At 50.0% G+C, this 24,081-nt stretch overlaps 1 protein-coding gene across 2 annotated transcripts in view; it reads right to left on the reverse strand.

Moving 5' to 3' along the window:
* LOC114050651 (pleckstrin homology domain-containing family A member 8-like) overlaps positions 1-24,081 on the reverse strand; it is a 47,953-nt gene that overhangs the window by 2,532 nt on the left and 21,340 nt on the right. For both annotated transcript variants that reach the window (XM_027872498.1, XM_027872499.1), the window contains exons 3-13: positions 23,514-23,669; positions 21,479-21,603; positions 17,382-17,540; positions 16,060-16,100; positions 13,790-13,947; positions 12,702-12,879; positions 11,753-11,838; positions 9,118-9,176; positions 6,567-6,697; positions 5,737-5,807; positions 2,863-2,924 (exon numbers count right to left, since the gene is read on the reverse strand). In XM_027872498.1, coding sequence (XP_027728299.1) covers positions 2,863-2,924; positions 5,737-5,807; positions 6,567-6,697; positions 9,118-9,176; positions 11,753-11,838; positions 12,702-12,879; positions 13,790-13,947; positions 16,060-16,100; positions 17,382-17,540; positions 21,479-21,603; positions 23,514-23,669 — 1,226 coding nt within the window. The remainder of the gene's footprint in view (positions 1-2,862; positions 2,925-5,736; positions 5,808-6,566; positions 6,698-9,117; positions 9,177-11,752; positions 11,839-12,701; positions 12,880-13,789; positions 13,948-16,059; positions 16,101-17,381; positions 17,541-21,478; positions 21,604-23,513; positions 23,670-24,081) is intronic.

Consider the following 24,081-nt stretch of genomic DNA (forward strand, 5'->3'; position numbering starts at 1 on the left):
CACACACACATTTACACACACATACACAGATACATACATACTCACACTCAGACACACTCACACAGAGACACATACAGATACATACAGACGCAGACAGCCACACCCACAAACATGCACACAGAGACATACATTCATGCACACACATTTACACGCACACATACAGATACATACATACTCACACTCAGACACACTCACACAGATACATAGATACATATAGACACAGACAGCCACACCCACAAAGACACACACGCACAGACATGCATATAGAGATATACACTCAAGCACACACACATTTACACACACAGACCCATACAGAGATACATACATACTCATACTCAGACATACTCACAGATACACATACAGATACATATAGACAGATAGCCACACCCACAAAGACACACGCACAGACATGCATACAGAGACATACACTCATGCACACACACATTTACACACACACATACAGATACATACATACTCACACTCAGACACTCACACAGAGACACATACAGATACATACAGACGCAGACAGCCACACCCATGAAGACACATGCACAGACATGCATACATACACTCATGCACACACACATTTACACACACACACAGATACATACATACTCACACTCAGACACACTCACACAGATACACATACAGATACATATAGACACAGATAGCCACACCCACAAAGACACACACACAGACATGCATACAGATATACACTCAAGCACACACACATTTACACACAGATACATACACACACTCACATGCACACACATTCACACTCATGCTCACACTGACATACACTCACAAAGACACGCGCACACACAGATACACAAGTACACTCATGCAGAGAGAACACACATACTCACCCAGACACCCAGACACACCCTCACAGACATGCACACACACAGATACTCACACACAGAGACACAGAGACGCACATATTCTGCTGGATAACTTTTCCTCCCTTTTCTCTTTCCCCTGATGCATAAAACCACATTCTGTGTGTATGAAGGGAAACTCAGGGGTCTGGGAATCCACATGGGGAAGACAGCAAGGATGGGAGAGCCAGCTCCCTCCCCCAGGCCCTCTTACTTCGCCTCCTGGAGATGAGGAGACCAGGAACTCCAACAAAACCAAGGTTCTTGGTCTTTTTAGGGGCCCTGTCTCTCCCCTCCCTGCCCCATGACAAGTCTGGTGAAGCCCAGGGGGTCCAGGACACACAAGACCCCGGGTCTGGTCCATTTGAAGAGGAGGAACCTGCAGCCAGAGATAAGAGTGTTCATCCAGCTTCATACAAGTAATGTCTAAGATAGGATGTGAACACTTTCCATTTGGCCGCGGTGCCTTCGGGGCCGGGGTTGGGTTCAAATGACCTAACGCTCAGAGGGTCAGAGATGTAAAGCTGAAAGGGACCGTGGAGGCTGCTGAGTCCAGCTCACTGAGAGGTCTGGGCAGGATTCTAATTCAGGTCTTCTGGACTCCAAGTACGGAGCTCGATCACCTAGCTATCTCACATCTTATGAAGCCCTGAGTTGGAATGGAACCAGTGATCTAAGAGTACAAGGCAATGCTAAAGTACGTCTTTGTATTAGTGATAATTACCAGAGATAACTACAAAATTGGTTTCCTTAATGTTCACAGGATCATCGATTTGGGCCAGAAGGCCCATCAAGGCCATGGAGTCCAAGGCCTTCATTTTAAAGATTAGGAACTTGAGGCAGATGGAAGACACACAGCTATTAAGTGTCTGAGGCAGGATATGAACCCAGGTCTTTCTGGCATGGCCTCTTCTCTTACAGGCCCCCTTCCACTAAGGCTGCTTATGGTGCGTGAGTCAATTCACCTCTGTTAGTAACAAGAGCGTCCATGCCAAAAGACGCCCACCCGCCAGGCATGAGATGGAGTCGCCAGGGAGTGGCCGCCATCTTGTCGCTGTGCAGCTCATATGAATGTTTCTATCTCAGCTCTCTGTCAGTGGGGCGGCCCTGGGGAAAGATGCCCAGGCTCCTCTGGGGCTCCTCCCTCTTCTGCCTCCTTTTCAGCCAGGACGGGCCGGCCGGCCAAAGAGAAGGCAGATGGCAAGGCCAGAGCCCAGAGGAAAGAGCCTCTGGCCACAAGGCGTCAAGGTCTGGGCGTTCTTAACGAGGCTCTGGGACAACGGGGAATGCGGGACTGGCCCTCGTCTTACAGAGGAGACTGAGGCCAGGGAGGCTGAGCGGCCTCACCAGAGGACCACAGATCCAGAGCTAAAGGTGACTTCAGAGGTCCTCGTACGGATGAGGAGACTGAGGCCCAGAGTAACGCTGAGTGTGGCAGATACCGCCTCTAGCAAAAAGACTTCCAACAACATCTGAAACCAAGGTAACCTTTTCTGGGGGCACCAGTACGGTGAGGGGAGCCTCCATGTGACCAGCTGCGGGATCCGGCCCATGCCTGGGGGGTGGAGACACCCAGGCCCCCCCCCCCCCAACAACAAAAAGTTGCTTGGAGGTTAACTGACTTGTCCAGAGTCACAGAGATTTGAGCTGGGTCTGCCGACTCTCCCTTTCTACTGCACCATGGGGAAGTGACTAGATCGTAGGATTTTGGAGTTAGGTGAGCCTTGAAGAGCTGATCTGGGCGCTCCGCTTCCCCTGCCTAGGCCTCAGTTTCCCCAGCTGTAAAATGAGGGGGCCGGGCCTGACGGCCTCTGAGCTCTCTGCTGGGTCTCAATCCAGGATTCCCTCCTGAGACACGGAGGGGCTGTGGTCCGGGGCGGCCCCCCCACCGAGCAGACCCCGGCTCTCCCAGCCCGATGGATCCTGCTCGACGAGCCTGGAGCTGTGAGGGGCGCCCACAGCAGATGCCGAAATGACCACTCACCGCAAAGACGCCTCGAACCACCCATCCGTGGTGCTGCCGCAACGTCTTGCCGTAGGCGTTGTCTTTAAAACAGAAACACAAACAACTCTGTGAGAAACTCTCCCCCGAGGACTGACAGTTCTACATGCGTGTGCATGTGCGTGTGTGTGTGTGTGTGTGTGTGTGAAGAATCAAAAGCCTACGGGGAAAGCAGATCGGCTGACGCGGCCGGGGACATCCACACCGTCAGTCACGGGGAGAAGCGAGGCCTCTGACTGAAGGAGGCGGCCAGGAGGGCTCACGGAGCGGGACAAAGATCTGGCTACATAAAACCGCAGCGAACCAGAGCAAAAAAACAAGGAAAGAAGACGAGGTGGGGGCAGGGAGGAGGTCTCAAGAGACCCCCAAATTCTATAAAATAAGGTACAAAAACAGCACTCTGCAAACCACATCGGGAAACAGCTAACAAACGTCACCAACATTTGTGCCCATTATTTATTTCTTAAGGAAAAAGCGACAAATGACAGCAGAACTCTGATGAACATGCGGCTTCCAAGGCCCGACCATGAAGCAGGCCTTCCTCTCTCTGCCGAGAGGCGGTGGACTGCTGGTGCACAGCGAGGCGTGAACCGTCAGCCGCGGCAGGCATCCACTTTCTCTGAACGATCGAACTTTTCTTTTTTAAACGAGGATGAGTCCTGCTGGAGGGCAGGGACCGCCCTCTCCCTTTGCCTGGATCCCCAGTACGGGGCACGGCGCCCGGCACACGGTATGGGGACAAAGGGAAGAGGCATTTATTAAGTCCCTGCTAAGAAAGCACTTTGCAAAGCGTACTGCCAGGCGGGAGGGTAGAAATGTTTAAACCGTGAGGAGGCAGGCGCAGGATCTGGAAACGTGATGGAGGGGGGAGCAAAGGCACCCGTGGGCCGCCCTACGTGAGCCGTGGCAGCTGCCAGGCCGTGAAGGCGCATGGCCTGAGGGGCAGACAGATCTCCTTCTCTTGTCCTTCCTCAATCCACAAGGCCTTTTCTGGATTACTGAAATGATTTCAGGCGCATCCCCTCCTCTAAAAATCAGCACATGTGTATGCCTCTGCTCACACGATGCAGCCTTTTCCATCTATGGGACCCTGGGAAAGCCGCTCAATCACTCCTTGCCTCGGTTTACCCATCTACCAAATGGGTATGATAACGGCTCACTATTAAGGAACTGAGCCTCAGCTGGGCCACCAAGGGAGGCTCTGCCCTTTCTAAAACTCAGCTGGACGTGGGGCACGGCCCTCAGGCCCACATGTGACTGTGAAGCGGAAAAATCCAAGCTGAGCTGATGAAGTAAACCTCAGCGCCCAGATGTAAAAGGCAAAATGAGAAAAATGAGACCCTGCCCTCAGGGAGCTTCCACTCTATTACAAGGCTGCATCGTGTGAGCAGATGCATACACACATGCTGGTTTTTAGAGGAGGGGTCAGCAGAGGCTTCCTCTAAGAGAGGGTAAATGATCTAAGCCTCTAATGGAGCCAGGGATTCCAAAAGGCGGAGGGGAGGGGACAGCCTGGGCAAAAGCAGGGAGGTTGGAGATGAGCTTTTCTTCTTACGTATTAGGTACATTCAACGTGGAACTTTCAAAGCTGGCCAGACACTCTGAGTCTCCTTCTGGCCTGCCTTCCATGCCCTCAACTACAGCATGCTGCTGCTCCTTAATTTCTATCTGGGACAAAAAAGTGGTCTCCTTGGTGGTGAGTGGGGGTATCGGCGAGGGAGGGGGAGGTGCCTTGAGCCCCAGAATCGTGGGCGGTTACTCTGCGGACACCGATACTTTTGATTCTGATCTCTGCAGGCTGAACAGAAGGAGGCAGCGCTTACAGGGCTAAGGGAGTGACAGCCCCTGGTCAGAGCACATCCGGAGGGCTGGGGGCCCTGCTGGATTCACATTTCAGCAAGAATGTCGATAAGGTGGAGAATATTCAGAGGAGGGCAATCAGCACGACGAAGGGGTTTGAGCTTTAGTCATGGCTGGGAGAGGGGAGATGGTCCCTGGGCCAGCAGGACATGAACCCATTGGCTCCTTGAAACAAGATGAAAACTCAACCCCGTCCCCAAATCCAGGGAAGTCCTGAGGCAGCTCTCGGCCGAGGCTCTTGGAAGGCCCAGGTCGCCTTGATTCTCTCCCTTTGCTTCTCGCTGACCCCAGCCCTTCCATCCCCCAAAGCATCTCAGCATCCCGGAGCTGGGAGGGGCCTCAGAGACAGCAAATGCAGATTCACAGGGGAGGAAAGTGAGGCCGAGGAACCCAGAGGCTCTCTGACCGGAGCTAGCACGCTTTCCCCGGCCATCCACAGCCACAAAGAGTCTGCCATCTATGCAAACAATCCCTTCATCAACTCTCTTAATCTGCCTTCAAAAGAAAAAACAAACGAACAAGCAGATGCCCCGCTTTGGAGAGGTCCTCTGAGTTAATGCAAGACCAAAATAAATGTTCGCTGCCTTCCTAATTGTACCGTATCACGCAGATGTGGGGAACGTTTTTGTAGTCATTAAACAAATGTACCTAATGAGAATGAAAAGTAGGCAATCAGCCCCGGGGCGGTGGGGAGGGCTTTTATATCGTGGCAAAGAGGTCGAGTCTCAGAATTAAATTAAGCACACGAATGTTCTTGCCGGCTGAGAAGTCACATGGACAAACTGAGGAAGGGTGAAGAAAAGGGTCCCCCAAACTGGAAGGGAGAGGAAAGCTTCCAGACTATTCCTACCCCAGGTCATGTGGCTGATGATTCTTGTCTTGAGAAAGCAAGTAAGTGATAAACCCAGTCTGGAAACACAGATTCACATTCCAACAATGATCAACTTGTGATTAATAATAATGATAAAAAAATAAAATGGCACAGTGCTGACTTACTCAGGGCCGTCTGGATATCCTTTTCTCCATTCTTCACTTCCGTCAAGAAACCCTTCAAAAACTTCAGTCCTCTGCGGTGGGGAAATAAAACACGGGCATGGAGCAGTCCGCGTTTGGCAGTCAAAGCCTACCGGCGCAAGGAGGGGCCTTTGATACTCTGGTTCTGTCCGGCTCCAGAAAAGGAGTCAAATTGAGGCTTGCTGGGAGGAAAGGTTTCCCAGCGAGAGTGATCCCAAAGAGGAACGGGTGGCCTTGGGAGTGTCGGCCGAGGCTGGATGACCACTGGCCGAGGATGTTGTCAGAGGAGCTCATCCTCAGGCACAGGGTGAACTGGATGGCCTTGGAGGTCCCTTCCATCTCCGGGGTTCAGGGATTAGCCCAACCCCTAATTTTACAGATAAAGGATGCGAGGCCCAAAGGTCCCATGATCAGCGAGGGCCTGAGCTGGGCCGTGACAAACGAGGAAACTGCGGCCCAGAAGGGTAACTCACCCAGGGTCAAATAAGCATGAAGGACCAGAGCTCTCACACAAACCCAAGTCCTCAGAATATAAGCCCCTTGAGGGCAGGGATGGATTCACTTTGGGGCCTGGCACCTAAGAGGAATTTAATCAATGCCTGCTGGCTAACGAACTGACTCCCTATGAGACCATTATCAGGATGATGACGTGGAACTGAAATGAAGTCCTGTCTCAAGTTACAACCCACCAGAGCTGACTGTCCTTTTGTGAATCGGGTCCTCCGTGAAGCATTGTTCCCGGTTAGTAAACTCCTTCCCAGACCAGCTCAAGGGTAGAGCCAGGGCAGGGCTGTCCCCAGGCCTCTCCTCACCTCTTTAGCCACAAGAGGGCCTCCGTGGCTGAGTTCCTGACCTGAGCCACGTTTGCACTCACTTCATGCAGCACGATCTTCTGGAGGGTGGTGAACTCTTCCTTGTTGGTGATGTACTTCTGATTAACTTTCTGCAGGAGAAGAGAGGGAGGGCAGGTCAGCGATGGAACCCAAGCCAAACGGGAAGCGGTTTGGGGCCCGAGAGGAAGAAGGCTGCCAAGAAATGAAAGTTAGGGGAAGCAGCGTGAAGAACCCCCAGGAACCTGGGTTCAAATCTTGGCCCTCCCACTTTCTGTCTACATGGCCTCAAAAAATCCCAACCTTGATGGGTCTCAGCTTCCTCACCCATAAAATGAGGCTGGGTTGGGCACTGTGGTACAGCAGGAAATCAGAATATTTGGGTCCAAATCCTACCTTTGATGTTTAACGTCTACATGATCTTGGGAAGCCTCCCCTTCCCCTGGTTTCACTTTCCTTATCCTTAAAGTAAGAGGCTTGGATTCGAGGACTTCCCTTCCTGAGGATGATCAGGCTGAAGTTTAAACCAGGTTTAAAATTACATAAAATGTGTGACCTTGGGCTAGTCATTTAACCTTCTATATAAAGAAAGGGGCTTGGACTCCGAGTTCCCTTCCGGCCCAAGGTCTAGAACCCTATGACTTCCTTCTGCTGAACTGGGCTTTCAATGCTTTCTTCAAATAGATCTCTCAGGGGCAGCTGGGTGGTGCAGTGGATGGAGCGCCGGCCCTGGAGTCAGGAGGACCTGAGTTCAAATCCGGCCTCAGACCAATCACTTGACACTTACTAGCTGTGTGACTCTGGGCAAGTCACTTAACCCCAATTGCCTAAAAAACAAAAAAACCCAACAACAACAAAGAGATCTCTCGCAGCTGCCTGAAAGACAGGAAGGGCTGGGAAACTCAGCACCTTTCTGAGAAGTGGCGCCCACACAACTGCTTCCTGTTCCCGTGCAAAGTCAGGGCTGAACAGCAGTTCCAATTTGCACTAACAAGTGCTTAATAAGAGGCTTAATAAAGCCTCTTTCTCCAGCACCAGGGAGGGAGGGTGGGGATGGCAAAAGAATCCCCATTCCCCACCCGGCTGGTCCAAGCCTTTGCATCCAGATGGGGAAGGCTCCTTCTGAGCATCAGAAGAGGACTCATCTGGTCATTTCAGAGGTGAGGAGGCAGAAGCCCAGAGAGGTCCAGTAACTTACTCAAGGTCACACAGCTGGTTAATGGAAGAAGCAATTAGAGTGCCTGGGTCTCTGTGCGCTCCCTGAGGGACAATGCCCTAATTCACTGTACAGACACTAACCGGGCAGCATCAGTGGGGCCTGGAGTAGAATCTCATGGATTCACTTCTGCATGTGAAAAGGGAAAAACTCCAGGTGGGATCTATTCAATGCAATGCCATACACATATATGAAGTGCCTTCTGTATGCCAAGCACTGCTGGATACAAAAACAAAGATGAGAGACAGCCTCAGCCCTCGTGGTGACTTTGGACTCAATACACTCACTGGCAAGTGTAATCTTGGGCAAGACGCTTCTCTGCTCTGGGACTCAGTTTCCTCCTCTGTCACATGGGAGAGGAGTCATTTTGAACCACAAGATAACAGCTCGGGGTCACTTAAATGCCTGTCAGGAGCCAGACATCATACTGGGGACATAAAGACCAAAAATTTAAAAAGGCTTTTACTCTCAAGGGGCTTCCAATCTACTGGATGGTATGACATGAATACATATAAGTGAATAAATACAAAGTAATTGTAAAAGGGAGAGATCATTCTTAAGAAGGAGATGAAGATGCTTCTGAGAAGGCAGCACCCAAGCACAGTCTTAAAGGAAACTAAGATCATAAAAGACAGAAGGAAGGAAAGAAGGAAGGAGGGAGTGCACTCCAGGTATCAGGCACAGCTTGTGCAAAGGTAGAGAGGCTTGAGACGACATGCTCGGATGGATAAAAAGCAACAAACAGGTGAGAAAGTCACATGAGTAAGCAGCCATCCCCTTCACATCGGGCACAAATGAAGGCTTAGCTGCTGAACACCCACCTGGCGTGGGATGTATGGGATTTGCAGACATGAAATACCGACATTATTCTACCCCTTCAATATAGGAGATGTCCTTATTTTCTTAGGTACCAGTGCATACTTCAGAGTTTATTTATTTATTTATTTATTTTTGGCTAGGCAATGGGGTTAAGTGACTTGCCCAGAGTCACACAGCTAGTTAAGTGTTACGTGTCTAAGGCCGAATTTGAACTCAGGTCCTCCTGACTCCAGGGCCGGTGCTCTATCTACTGCGCCACCTAGCTGCCCCCTTGAGTTTATTTTTTTTAATCACAATCACAAAATGTTGTAACAGGAAGGAAACCTGTGGGCCCCTCTGGTCCCACTTCTTAAAGACGAGGGACCTAAGCCCAGGCCCAGAGAGGGCAAGTGATCTGCCCAGAGTCACACTGCTGGTTAGTGACTCAGCCACAGTCAGAGCACCTGGCTCTTTGTCCTTTATTTAAAACTATGGGTGCAGAGGTACAATCATGCTCACCTTAATATTTCCAACAAGGTCCATTTTAACAGGAGCAAAGACTGTCGGGCCAAGTTTATCTAGAAAGAGAGATGGGAAATGTGTTATTTTGGCATTTTCAAGCCACCCCACTCGACAAGTTGCTGTGGTGTCCTGGGGGCTGAGGATGCGAAGACAGGTACAGTCCTGCCCTCCAAGGGCTGACACGCCACTCTAAGAAATAACATGTACCTGCTGACTGGTTAGTGATTCTGAAGGAGGCAGGCGGGTGAAGGGGAAAGAGTGCTGGAAACACAGGTCCCGGATTCAAATCCTGACTCTGACGCTGCCAGGTGACCTCAGACAGTCCACCTCATTTCCCTAGGCCTCAGTTTCCAGCTGGCCTTCCAGCCCCAGAGCTAGGATCCTAGGACTTTGCCCCAACTAATGACATTATCCTGAAGTCAGTTTCTTGGGAGATCCAAAAGCACTAAATCTGAAGAGGCACAGAGGGTTTCTAGGCCCCCCTACCCAGATTTTCCCATCAGGGTGACCTTCCTTTAAACGTCCAGGAAGTCACTTGGAAGACGGATCTCAAATCTGGATCAAGTAAGATTAGCAAAAACACAGCCCACAGTATTTGCCAATGAGAAGGGGATGTCCCAACATGTCATTAATGTACCTCCTACCCCGAGTGCTTTGGACGTCTTTGTACTAACTTATTTATCCATCTCTAAGCTGTCTCCTTCTCCGTGTGACAGAATGTAAGGTCCTTGAGGCCAGAGACCTTTTTTCCTCTTTTGTCTTTGTATCATCTTTAAGGCCTAAAACATCGATTGGCATGCAGTAGGTGCTTAATAAATGCTGATTAAATAAATGAATGATTTCCCCCCCAAGAACTGCATACCCTTTAATTCTTATTTCCTTTGGGTAGGTCACATATGGAGAACACCAGCATCCATGAGATACCCAAGAAACAAGAAGAAGGCAGGCCTTGGCATGCTCATCACAGTTCAACAAACACTTACTGAGCGCCTACTCCAAACAAACCATGAACGTCTGCCAAATTTGTCCTTTGTATAAGGCCCTGTACGAGGCTCTGGAGATAAAGATGAAAAACGTCATCTTACCTCAGAGGAGGGACAGGAAGGAGAGAGGACGAGGACAAGAAGATGTAAACAGGCAAATGTGATACGAGGTAAGGAAGATTTGAGGTTTTTGCTCAGACCTGATTTCACAGGATCACAGATTTAGAGACGGACGGGATCTCAGAGGTCATTTGGTCCAACACCCTCATTTTACAGATGGGGAAACTGAGGACCAGAGAGGGGCGGTGCCTTGCCTAGGGTTGCACAGGTACGGGTCAGATGATGGCTTTAAACTGACTTCACAGCCAATAAGGGGCCTTCCTGGAGTACTTCACCCCTGTGCTCTGACATCCCCTCACCTCCCACCAGGACCACTGCAATGGCTGCCGGGAGTCTGCCAGCCTCAGTCTCTCCCCACTCCGGCCCATCCTCCATCCAGCCACCAAGGTGATTTCCTCAAAGCCTAGGCTGCCCCATGGCCCCCCCCCCCCCCCCCACTCAATAAACGTCAGTGGCTCTCTATGACTTCCAGGATCACATACAAAATCCTCTGTTCGACCTTCAAAGCTGGCCCCCTCCTCCCTCTCCTGTCTTCTCACCCTTCCCTCCCCAACACACTCCCTCTGATTCAGTCACAGCGGCCGCCTGTTCCACAAACAAGACCCTCCATCTCTTGGCTCTAGGCATTTCCTCTGGCCATCCATCCCCCAGGCCTGGAGGGCTCCCCCTCCTCTGCTCTGACCACTGACCTCCCACCCCAGCCCCTTGATTATCTCCTATTTATCCTGAGGATAGCTTACTCTGTCTATGTCTGTTTGCACGATGGCTCGCCCTCAGACTGCAAGCTCCTCGAGGGCAAGAATAGTCATTGCCTCTTTTTCCATTCCCACTGCTTAGCACAGTGCCTGGCATACAGCAGGTGCTTAACAAATGCTTGTTTCTCTTCCCCCTTCCCTTTGGCAGCCTCATGAAGCTTATACGCCCCTTCTCAGAGACCGTCTAGGATGCACGCAGTGAAATACAGAGGATTCCAAAGGAAAGCACATGCATCGCAATGCACACTTATCTATCCACCCACAGGGCCTGTGGACCCCGGCTCTCTGAGGCCCCGGTGGGAAAAGGGGGATGAGACACCGCCAAGGGCTGTGACCTCCAAAGGCTGACGGCGCGCTCTTGCCAATGAAATCCGAGATTCACCAACGCTCCACCCAACTGACAAGCATGTATCTTCGCTGCAGTTTTGTTTCCCTTTTCAGGATCAAAAATTAAACCAAACCAAAACACCTCCAAGCTCTGTGTCCCCCTCTGCGTTAGCCCTGGGGCACTCTCTGAGGGCTCGAGCTCTCTCCCCAGCTTCCCACTGGACCACAGGTCTCAGGCCTCAGCTTGGAGACCACTGCTTTGTTTCTTCATGGAGAAGCCACTTTTTCAGCAGAGCAGCCGATGATAAAGGGAGGGCTCCGTGACTTGGGTCTGCAGGGGTATGGGGTGAAGCGGTGGCCAGGGGAGCACCACAGACCATTTCCCCTGGGCACAGACCTCAGCGAGACACCCGGCTGAGAAATAAAAGGCCGACCTGCCCATCTTACCTAGAACCGGAACTATGGCGTAGCATGACTCCAGGAACGCTTCAGTGGGGATGCCGCTGTCTTCCAGGAGCTCAATGTCGCTAAAGCTGAGCATGTGGGTAACAGAGAGGAGGGAGAAATGAAAGCCCCATCCAGATGATAACAACGATACTAGTCGTCAGCCTGGTGCTGTGAGGTTCACCTACCACCCAATCCACAAGCATTTACCGAGGGCCTGCTCTGTGCCAGGCACTGTGCGAGGTGCTGCAGAGACAGAAACGATCGATGCAGCAATCCCTCCGTGCAAGGAGGCTGCATTCTGCTCTGCTGTGCCCTCCGGAGTGCTTGTTTCATTATTAATAAGTCACCCTTTGTAGACCTGGGCCCTCCCTTCCAGACATTACTGCGCACACCTATTCTGTACTTAATCTTCCATGCATATTTGGTTTCCTCCAAGTAAAATACAGGTGCTTCTGTAGCATAGTGAGTGCTTGATAAATCATAAATTCATATTCCCATCTGTTAACTAAAGACCCTAGTATTCTTTTTTTTATTTTTTGCTAAGCAATCAGGGTTAAGTGACTTACCCAGGGTCACACAGCTAGTAAGTGTCAAGAGTTTGGTCTGAGGCCGCATTTGAACTCAGGTCCTCCTGATTTCAGGGCCGGTGCTCTATTCACTTCGCCACCTAGTTGCCCCCTTGTCCCTCCCTTTCTTAAAATTAAGGATTTGCCTATAACCAGAGAAAAAGTAGCTTCCAAAAGACTAGTATGAAAGAAGGTTTAGATTTCTTCTGAGGATATAAACACCTTCCTTTCTCAAAATCCAAGTGTCATTTATCTTAATTCTTCTGGCAAGATTCTCTTGTGGTCATAAACTGCAAAATCCATTCACCCACACCCCTGCTCACGGGAAAAGCAGCCAGGCACGGGGCTCCCGCTAACATGACAGACGTGGCATGGGATAATACCTGGTATTCATGGCACTGAAGAAAGTCTGGACCTCCTCCTTTTCCTCTTCCAGCTGTGCCCCAGGAGATTCACTTACAGGATTCATGCCCGTGGGATGCTCCCGTGGGGGCTCCACGTCACTCTCAGGAGGCGTTTCTATGTCTCTTTCTCCATCATCCTTGATTTCATCACTCTGGACTTCAAAGAAGAAGAATATAACCATCAGTCATGCCTGCTCCTTCCCCAAGGACAGAAATGAGGAGGGGCGTGTGGAGGTGTGGGGAGTGCACAGGTGTGGATCAAGGGCCCAACAGTTTTGAGGAATGTTTTCTTTTTCTTTTCCTTTTTAAAAATTCTCTGGAAGAAGGGGATGGGGATGGATATGGAGGAAACCAAAGTGATGTAAAAACACAATTTATCAAGTAAAATCTATTATTAAAACCAAACAAACACACCAGTGCCCCTCTCGCTTCACACTTCTGTAATCAGTGACAGAGCTAATGAAGCCAGGACATTCAGGCCAGGTTCGCTTTTTTTTTTTTTTAATGACAACTAAGATCTCAAAGCGTTGCATTTCAGATCTATCTGTAAAAGCGGGGTTTTTTAATAAAAAAGCTACTTTGGGGAAGGTAAAGAGGGAAACCATTTTTTAAAAAGCCACAGTAACAGTTCAGCATGAATGGACCAAAGCACCGAATGTGTACGGTAGCGAGCCCTTCAAAGCATGGCCTTTGGTATGACCGAGTACCTGCCCAATGGAGCTGTGGTAACCGAAGTCTAAGGCCACACAGAAGTCTCACCAGCAGCGGGGCACGGTATTAGAGAACACAGAATCATAGGACCATAAAACTGGAGCTCGAAGGAACCCCAGAAGTCATCTGGTCTGCCCCAAACCCCATTGTAGGCATGAGGAAAGTAAGGCCATCTCTCGTGACAAAGAAAGACAAGTCAACACTTGGGTCTTGTGCACAAAATTCCACACCCATAGTCTCCCACCACTCCAAAGAAAGGAGGGAGGTGCACCATTTCATGTCCTCTTTATTTTTACCTATTAAATACCCATCTTTATTTTATTTTTATTTTTACCTGTTACTTTTCTTATTTTTACCTATTAAAAGATCTTCTGCACTTTCTTCAGTTGACAAGCAGTTCCCCTTCTCGGTGGGCTTCGCACATGAGGGGATCTCGCTTTTAATTAAGGTTTCTTCGGAATAGCTCATTTCCGTATTTAAGGATCCATTTTCACAGCTGTTCAATTCTATCTGCCTAAAAAAACCCCAAAACCAAACAACAATGCATCACTTGGTCATAAAGAGAACAATAACAGAGCCACTGAGCCGCCATATTTTACAGAAGGCCTTCCCACCCCAGCCCTGGGTAGATCCTTGGGAACAGCTAGGGAAGGAATCATCACTCCCCATTGGAAGTGAAGGCCCAGGGTTGGTCTAGCTGTGCATGCCCGGGGGCTCCGGAGGACGGTGGGACCACTGCAGGCCCGAGCTTCTCTGGTCTCCCCCTTCTCCTCGCTCAAGGGATGAGAGAATCAAGGCTCGGGGAACATCACAAAAATAACGCCGCAGAATCAGGCCTGGGACTCAGAACATGGCCATGTCTCTCATTAGAAAGTAAACTTCTTAAGGGCAGGGCCCACTAGTTGCCCACCATCATCCAATCCCATAAGTCAAGTCAACAAGCATTTATTAAACACCTACTGGGTGCCAGGCCTGCACTGTGCTAAGTAATGAGGATACAATGAATGGGTCTCTGCTCGCACGGGGCTTGCGGGGTAATAATGCCGAGGGTAACCTGGCCCCCTCAGAGGAAAGGCCCTGGCATTTAAGGTGGGCATTCAGGAAAGGCTTCTTGAGGCATTTCAGTGCTAGCTAAGGACTAGACCTCCCCACAGACAAAATAAAACCAGGCCCTGCCCTCAGGGGGTTTATATTTCCCTGGACTTTGCTCAGACCAAGCTCCCTGGGATTCCATCATAAAGACAGGCAAAATCAAGAGGCCTGGGAAGCACCCTCTTCAGTGCCTCCTGCGTCCCCCTCCCCAGGTAGGTGACGTCTGCATTTCCCATGAGACATAAAACAGGGGAGGGGGCTGCGTCCCAGCTGCGGAGGGCAAGGAGCCATTCACAGCTTTTCCAGACCAGCGCCCTCCAGGAAAAAAGACATTAATTAGTAATGGTTTGCCTTCTCTCACCTCTCCCGCTGGGCCTCATATCCCCCTAAGCCATGCTTGGGGTGAGCACCTGGGAAGCAAGTCTAATGGGAGAGCCCCCAGCCCCACAATCCCATCTGGAGCCTTGCTACCAGTGCGACCCCAGAAAAGGCAATTCACTCCCCTGACCCTCGGTTTCCTTAATTATAAAAGGAATAGTTGCCTCTCAGATCGCATATACAAATGTGCCACATACCATAAACTATTCAGTCCAGCTATTAAATATGCAGACGACATGAACACATGGAAATGTTTGTGTGAATAGCAGGAATAAGGGCGGGACTTAAGATTGCACTGAGAGACGGAACCCCGGCAGAGAAAGTCTCTATCAGTGTAGGTCAGCACTTTCCTTCCAACGGACAGTCTTAGAGATCTGTGGACAGCACTTTATTTTATTTTTAGTTTTTTGAAGTTATATTTTATTTTTTATTATTTATTTAGTATTTAACCCCCCCAATTATGTCTAAAAACAATTTTTAACATCTGCTTTTTTTTTAAATTTTAAGTTTTAAATTCTCTCCGTCCTCATCGAAAAGGCAAGCAATCTGATATAAGTTCTACACTGTGCAGCATGTTAGAGGTTAAGTGACTTTACCAGGGTCACACTGTCTCTGTCAGAAGCAGGATTAAACCCAAATCCTCAGCATCCAAACCCAGAATTCTTTCTACTACACTGCCCCCATCATCTCAACTATGTACAAAAGCACCCCAAATCAGGAGAGAATCTGGGGTGCTGTAAAAGTCTAGATTATTTTCTTTTGTCCTATCAAATTAAATTCATAAACATACACATAGAATCTTCTTATGACCAACGTAGGCGGGAACTAAGTGTTAATTCTTCAAGGGAGAAGTTCTTTTTTTTTCTTTTTTATTTCTTTTCAAGGGAGAAGTTCTAATCTATACACAGCCCTACAGGACCAGAGGGAAATAAAGTCACTGGAATAAAGTCACAGTGGGCGAGAGGCTGCCCACAAAGGAGATGCATAGGGAAATCTAATGACCAGCGGACAGGGTGCAAGCAGAGAGGTTCTAAGCTCACTGAAAAGGGAACTTTTGTCCAGGTGAGGCATGCACATCCTAGGCAGATTAAAACAGTAACCAGCTCATGTTATTATCAACAAAGAAGGAAAGAAAGAAAGAAAGAGAGAACTGTACCTTTCCAGAGTGCTGTGAATCGGTATGATGGGAAGTTTTGTCTTTAAAAGAAGAAAAAAAAAAGTTCACACAAACAACTTCTAACACATTAGCCCCATAATTCTGGCCAGCATGGAAGGCCAGCCCCGTGCATGATGCCCACTTGACACTGGCAATCTTGGGTGGTCACGGGGGAGGGGGTCACAGCAGCCACCAGCCCCCGCTGTCATTTGTCCAAATAGGACACCTAAGGACACGTTCCTTAACATGGGATATGTCCACAGACTTGGGGTATTTTTTCTGAAAATTATGTCTCCATGTAATTGGCCACCTCTCTAATTCTACGTATTTTATTCTGGGTGTTAAAAACCACGATTCTGAGAAGGAGTCCGCAGGCTTCCCCGGAGGGCTGCCGAGGGGTCTGGAGCACCAAAAGGGAAAGAGGGCAAGAGGGTGGTCCTCTGGGAGACTGAACCATCCCATCCCAACACTGTCGGACCTAATTTCAAATGTCCTCCCAATCAGAGGGGGCTCCTAAGCAGAGCCTTGGGAGGCAGCCCCTCACCCTGACGCTTTGGGCAGGGGTTGCACGACCGCCTGTCAGGCATCGTGGTCAAGTGTCCACTGGACCAGAGGCCTCTGACTTCTCTTCCAACTCAGAGACTGAGTCCTAAAATGTGCCCAAGTTAAATGAGGGGCTCCTAAAGAGGAAAACTCAAAGTCAGCCAGTCAGCAAGCATTTATCAAGGCCTTACAATGTGCCAGGAGCTGTGCTGCAGGTGGTGGATACAAAGAAAGACAAAAACACAGTTCCTATCCTCAAGGAGCTCACAGCCTGATGGGGAGACAACATTCAAATAATTATGTACACCCAACACACACACACACACACACACACACACACACACACACACACACACACACACACACACACACACACACACACACTGTAAATGGGAAATAATCTCAGAGGAACAGGACTAGCACTGGGGGCACTGGGGAAGACCCCTCGCAGATGGTGCGACTGGAGCAGAACCCTGAAGGAAGCTGAGGCTGGGATGGAAGGCATTCCAGGCATAGGGCACAGCCAAGACAAAGACATGGAGGCAGGAGATGGACTGCCACGTGTGAGAAATAGCAAATCGGCTAGTGAGCTGTATCCCAGTGTGAGGGAGGGGATGGAAACGTAAAAAGACTGAAAAGGAAAGCCTGCTCAGGTTGTCCCTACAAAGGGTGCTGGGGACCCTCCCTCAAAACACCCCCTAAAACTAAGTTCGGTGTACTTTCCTCACCCTTTGCAGCCAGTACAGGTGAGCCCCCTCGCGCCAATAGCACCGCCTCACCTTACTGGGCTTGAGCACCGCCAGCTGGGGGGAGCCCGGGGGGGTCCGGTACAGCAGCTCCGACGTGAAGGCTGCATTCGCGATCTGCATACATTCTTCCAGCGTCTTCAGAAAGGTGTTGCAGGTCGACTTCAGCAGAGTGCCCACATCGATCCCCTCCTAGGGAAGAACCAGAGAGGGAGATGCCTTTACTTTGCCAAGCTGGACGGTCTGGTGCTCACCACGAGACCGATGACAGACAGGCAGAGGCCGCCATTTTGTTGGGTGACGCCACACCACTTGACCACGGAAATGTAAGAATGGCTCACTCAGGGCTGTCTGTTAGTCAACCACATACAAGTCTAAGTTAAGTCATGATCTCTAACATAACCCCAAATCAGGACGGAGCCTGCAGCAACTGTGTGGAGTTCGAGGGCTGGTGGGCTTAAGGAGGGAACTTGGCTCACGATGGAAACCAAACTGAGATCTGGGAGAGCGGCGTTATGAGTCATCGATTTAGAGCTGGGAGAGACCTTAGAGGTCTTCTAGGCCAAATCCCTCATTTTACAGGTGAGGAAGCTGAAAATCAGTCAGTCAACAAGCATTTATTAAGCACCTACTATATGACAGGCACTGTGCTAAGAGAGGCAGCTAGGTGGTACAGGGGACAGGGCAGTGGTGCTGGAGTCAGGAAGAAGTGAGTTCAAATCCAGCCTCAGACACTCAGTAGCTGTGTGACCCCAGGCAAGTCACTTAACCTTGGTCAGTTTACTCATACATAAAATGCAGATAATAATAATATGGACCTCCCAGGGTTGTTGTGAGGATCAAATGAGATATTTGTACAGTGCTTAGCACAGTAGGTGCTTAATAAATCCTCCCTCCCTCTTTTCCTTTCTGTCTCCTTCCCTCCTTTCTTTCCTCCCTTCTTCCCTCCCTCCCTCCTTCCTTCCATCCTCCCTCCCTTTTTTCCTTCCTTCCATCCTCCCTCCCTCCCTCTCTCTTCTTCCTTCCCTCCTTCCTCCCTCCCTCTCTCCTCTTCCTTCCCTCCTTCCTTCCTCCCTCCCTCTCTCCCTTCTTCCTTCCTCCCTCCCTGCTACAAAGAAAGGCTAAAGACAGCCTCCGCTCTCAGGAGCTCACAGTCACAACAATACAAACAAGGTGGAGATGGGGGACACTGGCGGTAATTCACAGGGGGCAGGCACGAAGACTGAGTGGGATGAGGGAGCAAAGTCTCCTTCCCAGGGTCTCCGGCTGGCTTGGGGGATGGAAAGGGCCCCCACCCTCCAGATGTGTCCTTTCCATGTTTTCCTGATGCCTGTAAAAACCACGTGCGTCACATTATCTTTTTCCAAATGGGGTTTCTGCCCTTTGTACTGATGCGGTCTCGAGCCTGGCACAACGCACCCTATCCATTTACCCCGACGAATGTTGTGTCTTAACGTTTACATTAAGTGACTTGTCCGGTCACTTCTGGCCCATGACGGACAAGAGCTTTGTGCTAATGAGGCCAAGGCCATGCTCTGACCATGGCAGCAGCAAAGAGAAAGACTGCTCTCCAGGCTCCCCCTCGCCCCCACCGCGCAGCAGACTCAGCACCAGCCACAGAGCCCAAACGGAATTGAGTGAGGCCGAGTACGCAGTCCCTCGTCACATGTCACCCTCTATGAAGGACGGCACACCGACATCACGTCGGAGGCTTTCACAGGTGTTATTCTGTTTCCACTGCTGTCTGCCATCCATCCTAGGCTACACGCCTCGAGTGCTCATGGGGCCACAGAGAAAAGGTGGGCTCCTGAGTCCGAGGACCTGGGTTCAAATCCTGCTCTAGTCCCTTTAGACCTGGGTGACCTTGGGCCTCCCTTGGTCTCTCTTTCCTCATCCTTAGAGTCAGGGGCCCTGGATGGCCTCTAAAGGCCCTTCTAGCTCTAAATCTGGGAGTCTGTGAGCTGAAACTCCAACCCAAAAAACATTTATGAAACATCTACTAAGCAAAGACCCCGTTGGAGGCACTGATGCTACAAAGACATGCCCTCCCGCTTACCTCCATGTGGGAGGAGGGGCCAAAGCAGAACGGAACTTGTAATCAGGGAAGGAAACACAAGATAATCCAAGAAGAGAAGCAAGCCCTGACAAGACAAACCTCATGGAGGGAGCCGGAGGAGCTGAGCCTTGACAGAACCTAGGAACTGATTCTAAGAGGAGGTGAGGGAGGGCATTCCAAGAAGGGGCCACAGCCTAGGCAAAGGCACGGTGGTGAGAGACTGAATGTCCCATCCAGGGAAGTCAATTTGGCTTTCCCAGAGGGTGCGCGAAGGTGAGACGTGTGAAACTAGCCTGGGCAGAAAGGCAGGCAAAAAAAAGCCAGACCGTGAGGGATTTTAAAAGCCAAGGAGAGAGGCTTGAATGTTATTCCTCGTCCGACACCTGCAACATGTATAAAAATAAAGGGACACTGGTAAATGCTCTTAGAATGAATGCTAATGTGATTAGTAAACACAGAATAGTGTCATGCCCTCAAATGTAAAAAAGTGATGATGAGGGCTGCGCTACCTACATGGCAGGGCTGGTCTCTTCCCAGAAGGAGCCGGCGACAACGCCTGGTCGAGTTTTGTTAATCAGGATTCAATGGGAGCAGGGAATTTTAAAGGCAAAGCACAGCGACAGAAAGTGTGAGGGGGGGATGCTGAGCAAAGTCTTTGGCAAGGCTGGTGAGACTCCTCAAAGAGAAACAGCGAGGGGAAAGTGGAGGAGACCCTTTAACAGATCAATTCTTGAGTCAAAAACCCAATTTTCTTTGACTGGTCGGTCCCCTCTGATCCTGGCTTCTGCTCCCACAATCCGCACTCTCTCCCCACTCCTCTTAAACTCCTCCCCAACACCCAAAGACTGTTCTTAACATGTTCAGCGCCTCTTCTCAATGGGATCACGGGACCAGGGCTGGGATAGACCTCAGAGGCCTTTCAGCCCGATTCTCATTTTACAAATGTAACCAAAGCCCAAGACTTTCCCAGGATCACACATCAAGTAAGTGTCCAGGTTGACATTTGAACTCAGGTCTTCCTGACTCTAAGTCCACTTTGCTTTTCCTTGGCCATCATATTTCTTCTCTCCCTTTAAAGGGTTAGTCCCTTAATGGCAGGGAATTCAACAAGGCCCTGGTTCATATTTCATGTGGACCACAAGTGACCTGGCACAAAAAGGCTAATCAATGCTTCATCTGTCCATTTATTAATTATCTTGTCAAGACATCAGGAGACACCCTGTTTTCCAGCGCTAAGGCCCAGCAGGCAAGCTGTGCCCTAAGCTTGGTGTAACAACAATCCTTTGTGCTCACCCTCCAGCAAAACCACGTAATTATTGCATTGATTTGACCAGCATCGGGTGTTCTCTGAGCACCCATGACACGTTCCGGGCACGAAGCCTTGCCATGAATCAGGCTTGCCTCACCGTTGCCGTTACCTCTCACTGACAGGGATACAGCTCACTGCGCAACCCTAGGTGTTAAGTATAGAGATCTCCCCACACTGCCTCGGGTCCCCCCACTAGGGGCGGGGCTCCGGCTCATGTGTCCTTGCTCATGAGTCATTCCCCTCGCTATGAAATTAAACTTCTGTTTGCTTCCTGCTCTCCTGTCTCTGGCCTGCTGTGTGCGGCTATGGCCACCCATAGGTCAGAGCCTGATTTGCTCTGGTTAACAATCTATGCCCTGTATAGACAGTACCCAGCACATGGTAGATACTAAGTAAATGCTAGTTATTATAGTAATATTGTTTTACTACTATATTAACAATACAATTATATTAATAATTATATAATAATTACCATGGGTTAATAAATGATATATACTAATAAACATATATAAGTATATATTACTAATAATAATATTGACAATATGTAATATACCATTGTTAGTATTGGCTACATCATTCAAGCCTCGTCTCCGCCTCCTTCCCTGGAAGATGGGGCCACCCCCTGCCCCAGCTCACTCAGAAGGAGGCCGCGATCCGCCACATCCTGGGAGGGGGTGGCGACACCTTCCATCCCAGCTGGTCTTTTGAGCGCCATCATTCTGAGGGGTGGCGCCTCCCTCCCAGGGGCCAGTGAGGTCATCCTACCTTCGTGTCCCCCACGCCGGCCGCTGTGGCTTCTTTAGTTCTGTTCACCTGCTGCACAAGGAGGTCGCAGTACAGCCTGAGCTCCGACATCTTGGTTTTCAAGGTCTCCGTGTTTTCGGTGAACTCTAATGAGGAGAAGAAGCGGTCGTGAGTCTGAGGAAGGAGGATTGGGTCGAGTCAAGGCCAGACAAGGGGGCCATTCATCGCCAAGGCCAAGCCCCTGCAACAGGGCTCTTAACCCGAGGCCAGCGAACTTGCTTTTTTAATGTCGGGATAACGGAATTTCAAAATGATCAGTTCCTTTTGTACTTGTATGTATTTTATTTTGTGCATTTAAAAACACTATTCTGAGCAGGGGCTTCACCAGACTGCTCAAGGAGGCCAGGGCACAAAACAGGTAAGAATCCCCGATCTAAAATGCTTCTAAATTAATGAATGAGTAAGCGCATAAAGCCGAGTTCTCAAGACTCCGACCACAGAATGATTTCTCGGAGTTACAAATGAAGGGGAAAGACTGTGGAAAAGCATCATGGCGGCTGGATCTTATGTTTCCGACATCTGGTGCCTGTGTGACCGTGGGCAAATGCCCTAAAGCTAACCCTAACCCTCCATGGGCCTCCGTTTCCTCATCAGTAAAATGTGGGCACTAGACTGGGTGACCTCTTAGGCCCTGTCTAGGTCCTAAGTCATTTGGCCTCCTTGGGCCTCAGTTTACTCATCTGTAAAATATGAGAGCTGCACTGGATGGCATCCGAAGACCCTTCCAATCAAGGTCTTCAACTCCTCCAAGGGAGGTCAGGAGAACAGAGAAAGATTGCGCCAAACCTTTGTCCATGCTGACCTTATTGATTTATTTATTTGAGAATCTGATCCCAGGTCTAAGCCAGAGTAATGTAGGACCTGCTTGAAAATGGTCATCGTGAAAAAGAAGGCAGCGGGGGTGGCCTTGCAGCTAGTGCAAGGAAGGGTCAAAGTGCTGGTCTTAACTCAGCCACCCTGATCCACAGCTTCCCTACCTGTAAAATGGGACCACTGTCATTTATGTGTCCAAAAAATGCTTTGACAACCACAGGGAAAGACGTTCAGCCACTTGCCACTATCATTAGCCACCTAGACTCCACTCTGGAATGAGAACTGGCCCAACATGTCCTGGGCAAGGCTAATGATGGGCTGATTCGGCACTGACCCCAGCCTCTCGCTATGCTTGGGCCAAGGCCGCTTACTGACAAACTCCATTCTTTTCCCAAGAACAACCATTTATTAAGTGCCTACTATATGCCAGACACCAGACTAGGAATACAAAGAGGAAGAAATGAAATAGTTCTTACCCTCAAGAGGTCTACATTCTATTGGGGGTAGGGGTGGGGAATACAACATATACACAGGTCAGTCGATACAAAACAGCTATTAGTGGGGTAGGATGAGGGTGAGAGGCGGTGAGAAGCAGTCTTTGAGTCAAGTGCTGAAGGAAGTGAGCAGTCCTGGAAGGTGGAGAGAGAAGGAAGCGCATGCCAGGCACCGCAGACAGCCCACGCAAAGGCATGGGGGCAGGAGATGAGATGCCTGGTTTGGCTATAGCACGGCATGTGTGAGGGGAAGAAAACTGAAATCCATCTGGAGAGATGGGATGGAGCCAGGTGGTGAAGGGCACCCCATGCCACACAGGGGAGTTCATGACATCCTCCCCAGAGGGGACAGGGAGCCAGAGAAGCCTCCGAGCAGGGGAAGGACATCGTCAGACAGTGCTGAAGGATCACGGGTCAGGCGGCTGTGGGGACACCAGTCGTGAGGGCCTGCACGGATGATGAAGGGATGTGCTGACGGTGTCTTTTAATACTTCACTGCTGCCAGTGAAGCACCGGGGAACCCACAAAGTCAGAATTAGGAGGGGGAAAACCCTGTTTGAAATGAAATTGTCCCCTACTCCATAAACTTGGGGCTACATGGCTGAGAGACGTGACGAGTGAGCAGGGGACCCAGAGATGAGAAGAAAGCAGGTCCAAGACCCCAGGCCATGCCCACGTCCAGTACTCGCCTTTCTCCTTCTGGGCCCTGCTGTCCGTGAGGCAAGCCTTTGCCGAGCCCAGGGCCACCAGCCACCGCTGTCTCTCTGCCACGTTTCTGGCTTTCAGGTAGAAGTACTGCTCCCCAGGGAGGATCAGATCCATCCGGGTGTTATCTGCGGAGTGAACTGGGACCACGGGGTTGAGGTCAGAAGATGAAAAGGACAATTTCATTCAACCTGTTCCTGCCTCAGCCTTACAGCGAGCCTTCCAGAGGGCCCTTGTCGAGGCGGGCAGGGGCACTGGATATGTTCACCAGATGGAACTTGATATTTACCAATTTCTACTACCTACATAATATTGTTTCTCTTCTGGGAGCAGCCTGCTCTGACTTAAAAGGAGGAACTGTAAGGTCACTGAGGGCAAGGGCCATTTCATTCTTTTCTCTTCATATCCCCACACCTCACACATAGTACGCACTTAATAAGTGATTGTTGGATTGAATGAGCTGGCTTCCAAAGACGGGGAAATCATTAACTGGTCTGAAGGAGACTCCAAGAAAAAAATGGATTTTTCTCATAGGCACTTCAACCAAAGGCT

Source organism: Vombatus ursinus, unplaced genomic scaffold (genome assembly GCF_900497805.2).
Source record: "Vombatus ursinus unplaced genomic scaffold, bare-nosed wombat genome assembly UNPS02014799.1, whole genome shotgun sequence".
Taxonomy (NCBI): Eukaryota; Metazoa; Chordata; class Mammalia; order Diprotodontia; family Vombatidae; genus Vombatus; species Vombatus ursinus.